The 13,732-nt window shown below is 38.2% G+C and overlaps 1 protein-coding gene across 1 annotated transcript in view; it reads left to right on the top strand.

Annotated features, from left to right (window-relative positions):
* SLC15A5 (solute carrier family 15 member 5) overlaps nt 1-10,765 on the top strand; it is a 33,330-nt gene extending 22,565 nt beyond the window's left edge. Inside the window, exons 7-9 of the mRNA XM_027699715.1 lie at nt 259-390; nt 8,429-8,537; nt 10,316-10,765. Of these exons, the coding sequence (XP_027555516.1) occupies nt 259-390; nt 8,429-8,537; nt 10,316-10,460 (386 nt within the window). The 3' untranslated portion in view covers nt 10,461-10,765. The remainder of the gene's footprint in view (nt 1-258; nt 391-8,428; nt 8,538-10,315) is intronic.
* The last annotated feature ends 2,967 nt before the right edge of the window (nt 10,766-13,732 follow it).

Raw genomic sequence — 13,732 nt, 5'->3', positions numbered from 1 at the left:
ACTGATAATTGTAGAAGCTATAGTTTATCACAGAGATTCACTTAAACAGTTTAGATAATGCTTTGTTAATAGGGTACATACTAACACATCTGATTGCTCTTCTGCAGCAAGCACATTCTCTGTATAAAATATGGAAATTCTCTATTACAGATGCTTCGAGATTTTTATTCTGTCTTATCTATCTTCTGTCATAATTTACTTCTTTCTTTTTTTTTTTTCTTTTTTTTAACCTGTAACTGTATCTGTTTCCTTTCCAAGGTGCCTTACTTTCATTCCGGCTCGTGCCTGAAAGAATCAGAGGGATTTCCATGCATTTTTTAGCTCTCTTTAATGGAGCTGGCTGCTTTATGGGAGCTTTCTTTGTTCAGACAGCCCACGCAGGCACTCAAGGTAAGAGTATGCTCATGACCGGTGTTGCGGAGCAGTTTTCTCATATTATTGATTTGGGGAATTAGGCAGCAGAATTAAAGGAGATGCCAAAGTTTCATTGATTTGCTCTCACAATTAAGATGGAATTAAGATAGGAAATAGCCTTCCAACTGTATTCATCCAATTTTAATGAGTCATCTTAGTTTTGATAGTTGGAGTAATTAGAGGATGGCATCTTGCAGGAAGTCCTCACATCCAATCTCTGTACTTCTGTTCTGGGAGACAAGAAAATAAATTGGCTAGGAAGCACCTTTTTATGTTCATAAGTTCATGTTATTCACACTCATGTGGAAGCCTCTGGCCATGAGAGGAAGATCTGTGCTTTAAAGAATGGAGAACATGCATTCCTGTCTGTTCCACAGAATCACAGGGAAAAGAAGTGGATTGAGTGTTTCAAGGCTGTCTAGGGAACTGGTTCCCCTGGACCCATCACTTTTCTCTTGCTTTTTTTACATCATTTCCTTTGCCTAGATATTGGAAGAACCAGATTCAGTGAAAATATGATCTCACCCTTTTGCAGGTGAATACTGCAATTCCCAGAGAACTTCCTGTTTCCAAAGGAGTTATTTCAGATTCAGCCCGTTGAGGTGAATTTAGTGTAAGCCCTGAACTGGAGTTTTTTCTGGGTTGCTGACTTTCAAGATAAGCCAAAAATTTCTTAGTCATTTTTCCTTTGCTGATGAATCTTTGTTCAATACAGAAAAGACTTGTTTCATAAGTAAATTTAAAAAGTGAAGCACTTGAGCGCTTGAACCGAGGGACAAGGATCCCTTTGTTCACGCCTGAAATAGTTCCACTTGCTGAAGCAGTACTTCTAAAGATGCTTTCCACTGATAAGCTCTTTTGGTACTGTGTTACAGAGAACTGTTCTCTGAGAGAGCACAGCTCCTGGCCCCAATGCATGACACCACTGCAATTACCGTGGCTGCAGAATTTTGCAACTGTTCAGAGTTAAGTTTTCAGTTCTTCTCTTTCCTATGTAAAGAATCATGTATTTTAAAAACAAGTGAAAGTGGATATTTTGAAAGGATGACAAGAAATTTTTATTCCTACTTGCAAGATCTGAACAAACAAATAATGCTTTGACATGCAGTGCTCGTTTTAAGTTAAAAATTCAATTAAAATTTTATTATGAGGTATAAAAACATCACCTAGAGATGGGTAAAAAACAGGAATGTTTACAGAAATGAATCAAGCAAAGAGCTATTAAGTACCAAGGCATCCAGTGTGGAGAGGTGAGCTCCTTGAATGTCCCCCAGTGGAACAGATTGTTTTTCATTGTGTACTATGGGTTCACTATAATATGGGTTCAATGAAACAAACAGTTTAAGAAAGACTGTGTTGCTGTCTTTTTTTTACTCTCCTTCCCCTGATGTATGGAAATTATCAATTTCAAATATTTAGTAAAACTGACATATTTTACTGCAGTTTTACTTTGGGTATAATTAAATAATTATAAAATAATTAAGCATAATGTCAGCACCAAAATATTTTGCCTATGTTGTGTCACTATTATGCAACTAATTTATTAGCGAGTATTTTTATACAAAGTGATAAAGGAAAACAATTTTTGTATTTGGTTTTCAATTCAGGACATTTTTGTCCAGTTTTCTATCAAGGTGACTTATTCTTTTGCTGTAATTCTGTGTGAAATCATTCAATTGATTCAAAAAAGAAAATGTTCATTCCTTGCCAGAAATGTGGTTTTAACAGAGATTTCAAATTCTTATCCTAGCTGGGATCAAGAAGGCTGAACTCTTCAAATTCTCCACAGGATGCAGTTGCCATGTTCTAACCCCTTTCACTCAAGATTTTTGAGCAAACTGAGAAATATTCTGGCTAAAATCCCGTTCACTCTTATGTATAGCAAACTTCTCTACTTAGATTTGACCAAAAAAAAAAAAAAGGCACTATAAGTATGTCTTTGTTTAACTTTGTCAGACCTGCTGTTCCTGTGGGTGGAATTGACTCCACCATTACCCTGAGCAAAAGTCACTTTTAAATTTCCAAGGGATTCAGTGACAGTCTGTATTCAGATTAAGGTGCTCTGATGGGACTGAATAAACCCCTAAATAAGAAATGTCCTCTGAAAACTTGAAAGGCTTTAGAAAAAATTAAGTGAAAAATGTTCAATGTTTGCTCTGCTGCTCTAGTTACAAGAGTGTTAGAGGATGCTTTCCTTATTAGTATGTAAACAACATATTATTGGGCTCTCACTTTTAAAAATAAGTGGAATCTCACAAGTTATCTCTTTCCCAATGTTCCTTAGTTGAATAAGATTAATTATTCTAAATTACCATAATTCATGCAATTCACAGTCTGTAAAAGATGGAGATATTCCTGTATCCTCATTTGTGTTATAATGCTTCAGACTGAAGACTTAGAGTATTCCTCTACTCATCCCAGATAGACTTTTGTCCAGCTGACTCTTCAATCAAAGCAGGTTTGGGATCAGACTTCTGTAGCTGGGTACAGACTATAGCAAAACAAAAGAAACATTTTAGGCTTGGTTTTGTTTTTCTCCTGGTTTGGTAGGAAATGTTATAAACAAAATTCTTCTGTTCCATCTGTATTTTTTCCAGCTCTTCCATTGGGCTTCTTACAGTGTTCTTTGGTGCTTGTGAGGAAAAACTAAAGATCAGAAAAATAATAATTTTAAAATTTATAAAGTCTAATGGTTACCTATTTAACCTTCTGAAGATGACAGTGATTTAGGGAATAAAACTGTGTCTTAGGTCAAATTACAGTCCAATTACACCAATTAAGCTCTCATTACTGACATTTGGTCAGGATTTCTTCAGTTCTTTTTAAAGAGCTTGTTAAATATTTGATATCTGGACAATTTATGGAACTGGGAGTAAAGCAAACCAACCAAAATCTTTTTTTTTGTTTGTTCCTAAAAAGGCTCAGCTAGTTTATTTATATTGAAAGTTCTTTATCATTTTTCTGAAAGAGAAGATGGTGTTCATGCAACAGTTTTGCAAGATTTAACAAGGTTTAGTGTGTGACTCTTGGGCTATGAACGCTTTTTGTCTTGTCCCATGATTCTTGGTTCACTAAAACCTGAGCCAAGACTATTTCTGGTTCTCCCATCTCTAAGCAATGAGACCATGTTTGCCATGTTTCTACAGCAAAGTAGATCCTCCAAAGTGTATTTTGAAGTGTTGAAGCACAGAGGGTGTTGACAAAATTTAAACTTTTTTATATCCTATTTCATGTCACTGGTTTAGAATTTTATTTGGGTTTTTTATTGGCAAAGTTGATCAGATATCAGTCAGTCAAAGCTGCATTAATCATTTTTAACGCATCTATGGAGGATGGTGTGAATATGATAAAATAAGACTTTTTTAAAAATCTGACGAGTGCAAACAGATGATGGGTGACAGTGATATTTTCAGTACAAGCTGGGAAACTGCTTTCTTTTGGATCTCTTACCTCTCCTAACATTTTAACGGAAGAAGATGCAAGACAAAACCTGTCCTCCTATGCCAATCATTTCAGAATACATTTCTCTAAAAATAATAATATAAATATGTAAGAAAGAAACAAAAATAAAGAAGGTCAGAGGAAGGAAACTGCCCCAGACACAGTATTTAGAGAATCGTTGGGGTTTTTTTCTGTGGTTTGGGTTTGTTGGCTTTTTTTGGTTGTGATTTTTTTGTGGGCTTTTTGTGTTTTGTTTTGTGGTTGCTTTTTTTTTTCATTTGGAACCTTGTGTGATTCTAAATACCAAAGATGATAAAGCTAAAGGGTATTTCTTACAGTCCAGATGGTGGTGTCCACTGGTGCCTACTTAGCTAATAAGGATTAGACGCAGACTGAGACTTTAATTTGGATATGATTAAACACTAAATACATGCCCACTAAGTTGATGAAATGATTGAAGGCAATACAAACCTTTTCTAAGATATGAAAAATCTTTTTTCTGTAATGACAGTCTAGGTTGCTGGATAGATGCAAAAATGCAGGAATGGTACTGAATAGACTAACTTCTGGCTTGAGACTGTTTTGCTTTGTCTTCAGTGTTTTCTCTATAAAAAAAAACGATGGTGTCATTCAGTAAAAACAACTGAATGCCTTCCTGTGCAACTTTGGGCGTTCCCTTGAGCTCTCCAAGGGTGCCACCCTAGCAGCAGATACATTGTGTGCACTAGTATTTGTTAAGTCTGGCTTACAGCCCCTTCCACATCTTCTTTGGTAGCTAATAGTGCCAGCAGCTCGTTGCTGTCAGTCGCCCACCAGTAGCAGCCCAGGAAAGTTTTTGTCCATGTCCTAATCTCTGCTTCACCTACACCTCTGCCTGTTTTGGTAGGATCACGTGTTTTGGTGCTATATAATATTCCTTTTTCTTGTACTAACTGAGCAATTTTGATACAAAATTGATAGGACTGCAAAATGTGAGTGAAAGTTCACCTAGTACTTCATTTCCATGATGGAAGAGTAGGCTTGAGGAACTGACACTGCTAAGACTTAATCTTCTAATTTGTTCTAAATTTGCTGTAAAATACAAACCCAATTCACCTCTAACCAATAAGAAGAATCTCTTTAAAATATATGCAACTAAGGGAAACTTCTGATTCTTTGTGGTGATTCATGCTACAAAGTATTTCCATTGTTGGAATAAAAATGGAAATCAAAAGCTTGTTGTAGAAAATTAATTCCCAGTGAGCAATTATCCATGTGACAAACCAACCTTGTAATTGGCACTTCTGTTGGCAATCTCCATAGAAAAGTAAAGGATTGACAGAACCCAAAGGCAGTCCCTTTTGGGGGAAAATGAATTGTTAGCATATCGCATGCTGATTCAAGGACGAGAAAGTGCTGGACTATTGAAAGACAGCACTGCCCACGGTGCTTTACTCCAACAAAAACAAACAAAATGCTGTTCCACTAAGTTCCTGGTGTTCATGGCTGAGAGTAAGATCCTGAAGGTATGCACCCCAAACCCAGTCAATGGAGGGTGCTGGACTCTGCAGACAGCTTGTGGAAGGTGTTAGTGGGGTAAGGGGTGAAAGCATCTAAAGGGAGTTTTGGTGACTGAAACACACGGGTGATATTTTAGCACTGATCACTGTTCTCCCAAGGCTTCCTGCCAGCAGAGGAGAGGATTCTCTGTAAAGTGAGTGTAAGTAGAAGTAAATGTAGTTCAGGTTTATCCCCCCTTTCATGGAAAAACTTACATTTAAAAGGGAAAATGGAAGAAAAAAGAGTGAGAAGTAAATATTTTTGGCTGAAAATAGGAAATAGTTATGTTAATCTTTGCTGCGTCCACTCCTGAAAATGCATATTGGCAGTAGGATCACAGTCTGGGTATCATAGGACTGCTGCCATCCTTGTTGCTCTGTAGAAAAAGACACCCCTGACAAACCTTGTTGCCCTTCTCTGAAAGGAAAAGTCCTCTTGCTTTGGACAGAGCAGGAAACAAGAGAGGGAAAACGTGTGTGCTATGGCAGCTGGAGCCTTATCATGCCCAATCCAATTTTATCCCTACCTGTGCTGTTGCCCATTTATACTAGAGGGTTTTCCAAAAGTTCTGTGTCATTATCCTGGCCTTGCTGTTTAAACACTAGCCATTACTAGAAGAAGCAGGGAGGAGACAGAGCAATGATCTTTGACCCAGGCCATGGAGGAGGCTGGTGGTGAAGTGGGAGCAGAACCCAGACCTCCTGCTTGCCAGGCTGCCCTCCTACTCTTCCAACACTTCCCCCTTTCAGTGCTTCCATCCGGTGCCTTCACTAGTGTTAAGACAGTTTCAAAGGTCCATTTTACTCCATTCTCTTAGAAGCTGCTAAATTATTTTTACTTATTTGTTTGTTTTTGTCGCTCGGTGCTATTTTTAAGTACATGCTTTTTGTTCAGGTTTTAAATGCCATTCCATTAAAGAGCTCCTGCTGCTCATAAAGTCAGCCCAGCCAATGTGAATAACCTAGCAGACAGTGTGAACTCTGCTTTGACAAGCCGTAGCACCGAACCCCATTCGCGCTTCCTCTTTCATCAACTCCACGCGCTCTCTCTCCCTGACTTCTATTGGCCACCAGGGGATGCGAAACGAAAAACTACCTGATTGTGAATTATGACAGTAAAAGTTTATAAGCTGCTAAAATGAAGTTACAGCACCTAGGAGCTCAGTCGACTTACAGTGTTAAATGACACATTTTAAAACTCTGAGAAAGCGCTACAAAGGGAGCGGCGCAAACAGAGGTGAGGTGGTGCTGCTCCAAGGCAGGTAGGAAGGTAACGTGGCACAGAGAGAACTACAGAGGGGTTTGGGAAAACTGCTGCATGGATGGCACTTGTTCCCTGTTAATCCCAGGAGAGCTAAAGGCAAGGGCTTTGAAAAGAAACATGTTTACAACTCTGAGATGTGGAGGGAAGAGGAAAATGTAAATACACGAATGCGTGTTGGGGAGGGGGTTGTAATTCTTTGGCTGCAGTCTCTCCCGTGCTGTGGAACTGCTCTTTGTCTCTAGTTAGAAAAATACTGACAAGTTAAGGTTGGCATTTGATGGCTAAAGATGGCATGAGTGGCCAAAAGATTGGTTAAGGCTAACAGGTTTGTGCAGCACAGCTGTGGCAGGAAAGCTGGCTTTCCTCCTCTCCTCTTTAGGTCATTCAAGAGGTGAATAGCCACACTATTTAGATCGGCAGGATTTGATACCAGACTTCGATGTAGCAAAGAAAGGTGACTTTGGGCATATTAATGGTGGTATTTTAGTGCAGATCAGGAGTGTGCTTTTAATCTGAATCTCCTGATCATCTCTGATTTGCATTGCAGAATGATCTTGGAGCATAAAAACAAGTGCATTCCTTTTGGATGGAGCTAAAGAAAAAGGAATGCTCATGTCTGATATGTTCCACCTGTTAGTGGGAACTGATCTGATGTGAACCCTCCTGAGCTGTTGATTGTGTGGACATTGCATTTTCAGCACCAGCTGCTTCACACTCTATATTTCTTCATTACTTGCTAATGAAAACAGTCTATCTACCTTTTTCAAAGGCAATAAATATCCTGTATTTCCAAATTATGTAAATGGTCTTTACAGTACTGTATAGGTCTCTGATATTCTATAACTTCAGTTTGTCTTCTTTTTCACCTTGTTTTTATGTTTTTGCTGTAGTTGATTATGGTACATCAGGTACTTACTGAGTTCAATTGCAGACTGACTGGGGCTGGCTTTCTTTTTAAGCATTTTGATTTCCATAGTTATTTACCACCTGAGCTTGTTTGCAGACCTGTTGCAATGAACACTGAAAGCAATGCAGTTGCAAACTGAAGCACACAGGTATACAAGCAGGGAAGCCTCTGCGTGCACCCAGGTGGTTCTGTCCTCTGCTGAATGGAGGCTGCCAAAATGTCCCAGACACTATTGCCAAAAGCTTTGGTACAAAAGGATCTGATTCATGCAAATAAGCACTGCATGCAAGAGAAGGATGTGTTGCTAAAAACAGCTATAAAGAAAGGTAAAGTGTCAGATGGCATCTTGGTAATGGAGCACCATCCAAGGCACCAAGCAAATGGTTCTCATGTTTTGGGGAGGGGTTAAAATTTTTTTATTAAGGAGAACCTATTAAAAGCATGAGAGATATGAATAAGGATTTCTACTGGCCACCTTACTCAAGCTCTTTCTAAAACTTTCACATTTAACATTAATTTAGCTGCGTGCACAGATTAATACAGAGGAAAAGTGGCCCAATCATTGCAGGAGTAGCTGTGCAGATTTAGGTTTTCCAGTACACTTCAGATTTATTAGGAAGGTTCTTCAGTTTCTTTAGGTCTCTTTTGCCCATCTGCAAAGCAAGAGCAAACATACACTGTAGACTCAAAAAAAAAAAAAACACATAGGTGCTTTGAGAATGAAGTCTGTATAAACACCTACAGGGGGGTTCAGAGCACCTGCTGGGATTGTGTCTTACACAAAGTTATCTTTGTGTCTTCCATATGAGCCATGTCTCTTGCTGCAAGGCAAACTAATTCTGCTTCAAATGTCTGCTTTACCAGGCAACTGGTTTCCACACTTGCTGCATGAAGGTAAATTGGAGAGATTCTTCTTCTTCTTGGCTTCCTTAATGATGGTGAACACCCTGGGGTTCTGGACCATTGCACACAGGTATGTGTAAGAAAACGAAAGCTTGACGTTTCCTTTGTAGGTGTGGGTAGAAATTCTTGTAGAATCTGTAAACCAGTGTGTAATTAAGAATTGGTAGTGATAGATAGGTGAACAGAGATTTCACAACAAAGATGTGTTAAGGTTAAACAAAAAAGACTGGTGTCATTAGCCTTAAATACTTAAGGGGTCTTATTAATATAAAAATATCTTAAAGAAGAGAGTCATATTCTTTACAGAAAGGTGTAAGTATTTTGGCATGGAGTTTAGATAGGAGCACAAAGATATATTTGCCATGGAACTGACTTCCACTGCACTTGGCTTTGTACCAATTTATTGAAAACAATGCAGTCATCTCAACAAGCTTACACCTTTGGTACAGGACAGTAGGCAGAGGGGGGTGGTAAGAAAGCAGCAGATCACTATAGGTTGATGCTGTGTGTAGTGATTTCAACAGCACAACTCTGCAAGGGTTTCTGACAGTCTACTGGGTATGGGATGAAAGCAACTTTCTGCTGGAGACAACAGAATTTCTCAGCCCCCACACAGGAAGCAATTTGAAGCTACCTACAGAGCGTAGGTTTAATCCCTGTATGTCACCTGTAAACAGCAAGGAACTCGCCTCTGCCGTCCCCTCTTACATCCAGGGTGGTTTGAAAGTTAGCCTGCCTTCCATATTCCAAAACATTCATCACAGTTAACTCTCTATTGTCAGCATTGTAAGTAATATTTGAAGTCAAGAAGAGGGAGGGAAGCAACCTGTGTCACCGGGAGTGGGAAGGGTCATGTGCAAAAGGCATTCACTCTTAGACACTGGGAGGCAGTTCTATGGAAATCTTTCAGAAACCTTCATGAAGTAGGGATTTGATGATGACAGTAATAGAAAACTTACAAGGGTAGTGCACTTGTAGAGCTCTTGACAAAAGTATTGCTTTTTCCATTACATTTAGCAAGAACTTTGCACCACCAAATTTTACTGTAGCATCTTGTCAATTCTTTCAATGCGATTCTCTTCTTTTAAATGTGACCTGAGCCACAACTAAAAAAGTTTCTCCTGCATGTCCTTTGTATTCCTCTTATGAAATACGATTTTATTCTTCTGTAAAATGAAATTTTCATTTGTGACATTTACTGCTGAAAATAAAAGGTTTTGGTAGTCAAGAAGTTGACATAAAATTGGATTGAACTCAATAAAAAAATTTTCCACAACTTAACATGTTTTTGAGGAAATGTGTCTTCCCAAGAGTAAAAAAACCCAAGTTTTTTAAAAAATTATTTCAAATCAGTATTTCACTTTAGAACCAAGGCACTTCATTTTTTCAATAAGAAAACCAAAACATAAAAAAAATAAGGTTTTTGAGGTCAAATGTAATTGTTTCATTTTGTGCTGAATAAGAATTCTCCCAGAGGGGAGAAAAAAAGGGCAAGGACCATTCAGATAAACACTGATCATGTGTGGGGGAAATCAGGCTTTAAAACTCTGAATTAGAAAAATATACTAAAATTTCTCTGAGGAAAATGACATGTTTATTTTTTAAATTCATTAAAAAAGGCACAGTACAGGTATTATTAACATCTGTATCCAGTTTGGCACTTCTCATCCTGCAGATCTGAAAGGTTCTAGGAAAATGCATATCACTGTCTTGTTTTTTTGACTGCTTAGAACTCCAGGACTCAGAAGGCACTGTACCTTGAAAAGTAATGCCTAATAAACAATGGGTGAAGCTAATACCTGAAAGAATGATTATTTTGGTATTTTCCTTCCCTATCATCTCCCCCAGATACAACAAACTGCATGAGGATTACACTGATGAATTCAGACGAAGTCTTTCTGGAGAAAAACTTTTGAAGCATGGAAAAGTCATCAAGCATTATGATGCTGTCCTGGAAAGTTCTCCCATTTTGTCTCCTATGGAAGAAATCTGATAAAATTTCACCCTTGTTTGACTAAATTTTGATTGTGTTATCCACCAACTTTCTGATGATAAATTACCTAGCATACTTAAGCGGAACCACCAATGTATTTGTGAATTATCTGATGAATAACAATGTTATTTATAAGTTTACAAAATAGCATTTATCATGAGATTTTGCCTTGTAGGAGGCTGAACTGTCATAATTCACACTGAGGAGAAGGAGAGCTCACTGCTTGGCATGGTTAATGGGGAGAGGCTTTTAATGTCTGTATGGAAATAGTTAGGTGTCCACATATACTTAGGAATGGTTGAAAATTAATAAACATGTATTCATTTGTTTAGCAAATTACTTTGTGACAGTATTTACATTTACAAGTAATTTGGGAGGCTGGTATTGGCTGGTTGATAAGGTGGGAGACTCGTGTGCTGCTCTTGGATCTGTTGCTGATCTGCTACTCAGCCTTCTGCCAGTTGTTGCTTTAGTTTGCATGTCACTAAAATGGACACAGCCATACTTTGCAATCTTCCTTGCAAATTGCTTGGAGATCTACCAGAAATATACTAGATACTGTATACCAGGCATCAGTCCATAAACTGTACCATGAAAAATTGATGCTGAGGCATCCAGTCTTATTTGGCAGAAGCACTGTGAGATTTGCCATCCATAAAGGATGATATAAAGAAAAATGATAGGAGGAGAACTGGAGACTAGAATTTATTTACATCAAAATTACGAATTGTAGCCCAGTTTCAGTAGTTGAAGGTAATTAGGAAAAAAAAGATTGGGAAAGGGTAGATGCAGTTGGAAATGGGGTGAAAAAATTATTAGTGAAATACATTCTAGTTTAAAGATCTACACAAAATCTTTGTTGATTGGCTGATTTTGTTATTGTGAGAGATGCTAATCGAGCACTTAACATTTCTTTTTAAAAGTCACATTACTAAAAAGAGTGAGGATAGAAGTGGAGTATTTATGTCATAAGGAAACATATCGAACTCAGAAACTAAAGGAGCACTTTGATATCAAGATGTTCATAATGGAAGTGGTAGCTAAGTCAAAATGCTTGCTAGATATGAGGAATGCTCTATCACAGGAGAAACTACATTAAAAGAATGTAATTAAGTGATACAGGGCAGTTTGTGAGCTGAAACTATAAAAGAGCTAGTAAAGGAAATCACTTCTCCACCATTAACCGTATTTTATGCTGTAACTTTGGGTTGGGCATTGTGGAAGTGGGAGCAAAATGTAGTAAATACACCTAAGAAGTAGGAAGGAAGGTAGCAAGGAACTCTTGGTTTGATCTCACTACTATTTAACTATTTAAAAAAAAAATTTCTAATCATGAGATTTAAAAAAAAATTCGATTCAAATGCAACACAGATGTATCAAAGGTAGATTTGCCAGATTACCTTAATGTCTGTATAATGAGAACTCATTTTCTAAACAAAACATAGCAGAGATGATGTACATTGATTTCAGTAAAGCATTTGACGTATGTCCCTTGGGAAATAACTTGTGAAGATGGAGATCAGGGTCAGCAGGAGAGCTACGAGGTGGCTGAGGGACCCATTAAAGCCCAGCTGGCAACAAATACTGCAGAAAGAAGTCCCCATCTGGAAGTGAGATTTTTGTGGAACTTGTTTAATATCTTTGTGGTAAAAAAAAAGAATCCTGGGAAGCCCCAGTGGAGATGGAAGAAGTAAGTGTATCTTTCTACAAGTTTTATCTGAAATGATCATCCCTGTCAAAGATCTGCTTTCTGACTGAGTGGGGGATGTCGTGCCTTGATAGCAGAGCTGAGTGTACAACTCCCTGTTTGCCCTGTAAGAAGTGGTGTGGGGGAGACAAGGCTGCCTGCCTGCCTTGCCCTGGCTCTTGCCAGCAAGGGACAGACTCTTCCTCCAAAAGTGGCTGCACAAGCTGGGCTGGAGCTGGGGCTGTGAGAGGAGAGGCTGAAGGATCTATTCTCTGAGAGCACCACAAAGTGGGGGACAGACTAACTTCCAGATATTTGAGTAAATTTACCCATCACGCTTGACAGTTGTTTGCATGTAAGGTATTATTTTCTAAAATTTATTTGTATTGCAATAATTATTTAAGCCATGAAAATTCCTAGTGTCTTCCCTGAGAAATTCTTGAATACTTGACTTGACCTTTGTCTTGGCACAGAAGAGTTACAAAAATACTGTCTGGAGTCTGCTCACAGGAGGTATGTGGTTGCTGCCAATGCATTTGAGAGTTATACATAAGAGGAGAAGAACTATGTAATAAAAGACTAAAATCTAAAATTTGGGCCAGTGGATATAATTGGGCTGGAAATGCTTTTAACACCCAATGATAATTTTATTTTTTTTAACTGCAAAAATAAGAACAGTGTGGAACCATTCAGACTAAGAACGGGAGAATGAGAAATATAACCTTATTTCAAGATAGTGTTTCCCCTGATGCATTCTCAGGCCAAATGACCTCAAACTTCCTAAGACCAGTTTTTCTTTTTTTTTAATCTCAGAAATCAAAATGCAAGAATAGATGAAAGCAGATAATAGAATGCAGCTACTGCAGTTGAATTGTTTGATGAAGATCATTCTGCAAGAAAAAGAGGATTAGTTAACTCCCTGGATAGGACTTGTCTGGCATGCAATCATGCAAGAAAGGCTTTCAACAATGAAGGAAGCAGTTGGGCAGCCTTCATAAAGAGGTACTCTGGAAGGTAGGGATTAGAACGGGCTTTGGGATAAATAAAGCTCTCTGTCTTCTTCACAGAGACTAGAAGGATGCTTTTTCTATCAGATTTAATGAAGAATTTGGCCTTTTAGATGGATGGTAAAAGAAAAGGAGGTACTGATCGCTGGATTTTGACTTATTTCGGTTGCTAGTGCAGAAGAAGCTACATGCAAAAGTCCATCAATCATGCTTGCTGTTATGACAGAGCAATTTAGCAGTTAAACCCAACAGACAGGGATGCTTCTCGAAATGCAGCATCTGGGACTCCAATACAAAGCTGATGGAATCCTTTGTACGTTCAGAGCACTGCCTGAATTTTATAAATCTTGCACCAGCACACAGTGAAATCAGTACAAAGGACTCTATAGGTTTGGCCTTGACTTTGGAAGAAGCTGCTTTTCACATGGTTTAATACATTAGAAAAAATTAGAGGACAGAAAAAAAATAAAGAGATGTGTGCACATATGAAATGATGCAATAAGCAGTTGGAAAATGTTAGGATAACCTTCTGTTGTTCAGCATTTCAGATATTTGGCAGTTTCAAGGGAGATAACAAA

This window comes from Neopelma chrysocephalum, unplaced genomic scaffold, assembly GCF_003984885.1.
Source record: "Neopelma chrysocephalum unplaced genomic scaffold, ASM398488v2 Primary Assembly neopelma1_139, whole genome shotgun sequence".
Classification (NCBI taxonomy): Eukaryota; Metazoa; Chordata; class Aves; order Passeriformes; family Pipridae; genus Neopelma; species Neopelma chrysocephalum.
Note: the sequence above shows the minus strand (reverse complement) of the source record. Positions and strands in the feature narration are given on the sequence as shown.